The following is a 3167-nucleotide window of genomic DNA, read 5'->3' on the forward strand; positions in this document are numbered from 1 at the left end:
TGGCTGCAAGGGCTGCGCAGGGCCCCGAGGGGGTGCCGGGCCCCTTTGGACCTGCGAGGCACTTTCTTGAGTGTTTGGCCACTTTCAATGTCATCGACATATTTCAGGAAATCCAGGTCCAGGAGGAAGCCATAGGGGGTTTCCACAGAGTATGAGCTCTTCTCCCCATCGTCCTGGTCCCGGTACAGGAATGGGCCCCCAAGATCTGCAAGAGGAGCACGGACCATTACATGGAGACCTGGTGGAGACAGGAAGGCTTTTCTGACTGGGTTATACTGGGATTTGCAGCCTGCAACCCACTCCCTGCCCTGGTGCTGCTGGAGGTGGGCCTGGCTGACATCCCATCCCATCCCTGGCACCCTCGGTGCTGCTGGGTGTCACAGGGCACCCACTCTGTGTTGGGTCAGAGCTGGGGTGAGGACACCCATCAGGACGGCCCTGCCACCCCCTCATGCTCCTTCTGGTGCCAACCCCGGTCCCTTTACCTGGGAGGTTTTGGTTCAGGGGTGCGGGCTGAGCCATCTTCCCCCCGGGCTGCCGCTGACCAGGGCACCATCAACCTGCAACAACAAAGGGGCCACGTCTGCTGAAACCCTGCAAACTGGGGGCCAGGGAGCTCCAGGCAGCCACAAACTGCTGCCCCCGCCCAGGGAGCACCCCAGGGCCCCCCGCCATCCCTGGGGACCCCCTTGCCTCCCGCCAGCCCCGGTGCCACCGGCTGCAGCTCGGGCCGGCTGCGCGGCGCTGCCGGTGGGGCCAGGGATGGTTTGTACATTTAAGGAATGTTTTGCAGCTGTGGCTGGGATGGCTGTGGTGGTGACGCTGCCAGCTCCGAGGGTGCAGAGTCATGAGTCAGAGCTCATCTGCAGTGGGGGCTCGGGCCAGGATTAAAAAAATAATAGCAAAAAAAAGAGGCTGCGGCCTTTAGGGTGTGATTCTCAGAGAAGTTTGCTTTGGATAAACGAAACAGATGCTTCTGCAGAGCCAGGTGACAGTAGGCAGCTGTCTGCACCCGTCAGTCACTGGGTGTGATGCCCATCCTCTCTATCCAGGCTGAGCAGGATCAGGGTGCCCTGTGCTGTCCACCCCCCCTTGGGGGGTTTTGAGGGCTGGTGACCCCCAGGAGAGACCTGGCTGCTCCCTCCTGTTGATGATGCAGGATAAGGCCTGGCAGAAGGTGGTGGGGAACTAAATGGGAGCCTGTTTTTCCCAGGAGTCAAGCCTGGGTGTGCTGGAGGAAAGCCAAGAGGAGGTGGCTGCAGTCCCCCTGTGAGCTGGGGGGTCCACCAGCTGTGATCACTCAGCTGGGACCTGCTGCAACATCTGGTGACATCTGGGTGCCAGGGCCCAGATGGGAAACACTCCTGGTGGGAGCAGGACGAGGGCAAACAGCACCCCAGGAGCACTCTCTGCTGCTGCACATGGTGTCACCCTCCGGTGGGGACACAGTGCCTGCAGGGCACAGGTGGCCATGGGACTGTGCAGCTGCTGGTGGGCAAAGCATTTGGCACCAGCTATTTCTGGAAGCAGGCAAGGGGGAGGTGTGCTGCAGAGGGCAGGAAGCTCAGACACAGCCCAAAGTGAAGCCTGTGCTCAGCACTGCCCAGAAACAGGCAGGTCCAGCCTTGGCTGCAGAGAAACACCCACAGGCACCCCCAAGCCCCCTGCCAGGATCCAGACTGTTCTAGCAGAGATACTGTGGCTGCCCCATCTCATGGCCTACCTTGGGGACCATGCACTAGTCCCTCCCTCTGCCCCTGCTGCTGCTGTTCCCCAGCCCCAGCCCTGCTGCTGTGGTTGCTCATCCCAACAGGCTGTCAAGACCAGAGATGCAGGAAGCACCAGGCCAGACTCAGGCTGGGCACCAGGCAATGGGGCAGCCTCCCACCACCAGCCCAGCACATGGGGTCCAGGGGCTGAGTCCAGCTGGGCAGGGTTGAAATGCTTCCCATCTGTCACCAGGCCAGATCCTGTTCACCTCCCTTGGGATCATCCCAGCTTCATGCTGGCACCCCTTTCATCTTCCTTAGGAACACCCCAGCTTCATGCTGGCACCCCTTTCATCTTCCTTAGGAACATCCCAGTTTCATGCTGGCACCCCTCCACCTCCCTTGGGATTATCCCAGGTCCATGCTGGCATATCTTCCAACTCCTCAGGGATCATCCCAGCTGCGTGCTGGCACCTCTTCTACCTCCTCTGGGAACATTCCAGCTCCATACTGACACCCTTTCCACCTTCCCTGGGATCATCCCAGCTCCATGCTGGCACCTCACCATTCCTGTGCCGCCTAGAAGGGTCCACACATCCCCCACCTCATCCAGTCCCTCCTGCCCTGGGAAGCAGTCAGCTTTCTCCTCTGCACAGCCCTTGCTGCAGGTAATTAAACAGTGCTGAGGCCAGGACAAACTTCCCACAAGGCTCCACACATGCTGTAAATCAAACGGGAGGAAGAGGCAGAGGAACTGGAGCCGGAGCCAGCGGGTGCGTTTCCTCGGGGGAAGCGGCGGGCGCCCCCCTTCCCCCCGGGATCATCCCAGCTTCATGCTGGCACCCCTTTCATCTTCCTTAGGAACACCCCAGCTTCATGCTGGCACCCCTTTCATCTTCCTTAGGAACACCCCAGCTTCATGCTGGCACCCCTTTCATCTTCCTTAGGAACACCCCAGCTTCATGCTGGCACCCCTTTCATCTTCCTTAGGAACATCCCAGTTTCATGCTGGCACCCCTCCACCTCCCTTGGGATTATCCCAGGTCCATGCTGGCATATCTTCCAACTCCTCAGGGATCATCCCAGCTGCGTGCTGGCACCTCTTCTACCTCCTCTGGGAACATTCCAGCTCCATACTGACACCCTTTCCACCTTCCCTGGGATCATCCCAGCTCCATGCTGGCACCTCACCATTCCTGTGCCGCCTAGAAGGGTCCACACATCCCCCACCTCATCCAGTCCCTCCTGCCCTGGGAAGCAGTCAGCTTTCTCCTCTGCACAGCCCTTGCTGCAGGTAATTAAACAGTGCTGAGGCCAGGACAAACTTCCCACAAGGCTCCACACATGCTGTAAATCAAACGGGAGGAAGAGGCAGAGGAACTGGAGCCGGAGCCAGCGGGTGCGTTTCCTCGGGGGAAGCGGCGGGAGCTTCCCCTCGCCGCCGGGATTGCACTTGCC

General features: G+C 60.0%; 1 protein-coding gene across 1 annotated transcript in view; it reads right to left on the bottom strand.

Annotated features, from left to right (window-relative positions):
• The window catches only part of KANK3 (KN motif and ankyrin repeat domains 3), a 6273-nt gene extending 5751 nt beyond the window's left edge, over positions 1-522 (bottom strand). The window contains exons 1-2 of the mRNA XM_010001322.1: positions 486-522; positions 52-205 (exon numbers count right to left, since the gene is read on the bottom strand). Of these exons, the coding sequence (XP_009999624.1) occupies positions 52-205; positions 486-522 (191 nt within the window). The remainder of the gene's footprint in view (positions 1-51; positions 206-485) is intronic.
• Positions 523-3167: the final 2645 nt, after the last annotated feature.

Source organism: Chaetura pelagica, unplaced genomic scaffold, assembly GCF_000747805.2.
Source record: "Chaetura pelagica isolate M959 unplaced genomic scaffold, ChaPel_1.0 scaffold1277, whole genome shotgun sequence".
Classification (NCBI taxonomy): domain Eukaryota; kingdom Metazoa; phylum Chordata; class Aves; order Apodiformes; family Apodidae; genus Chaetura; species Chaetura pelagica.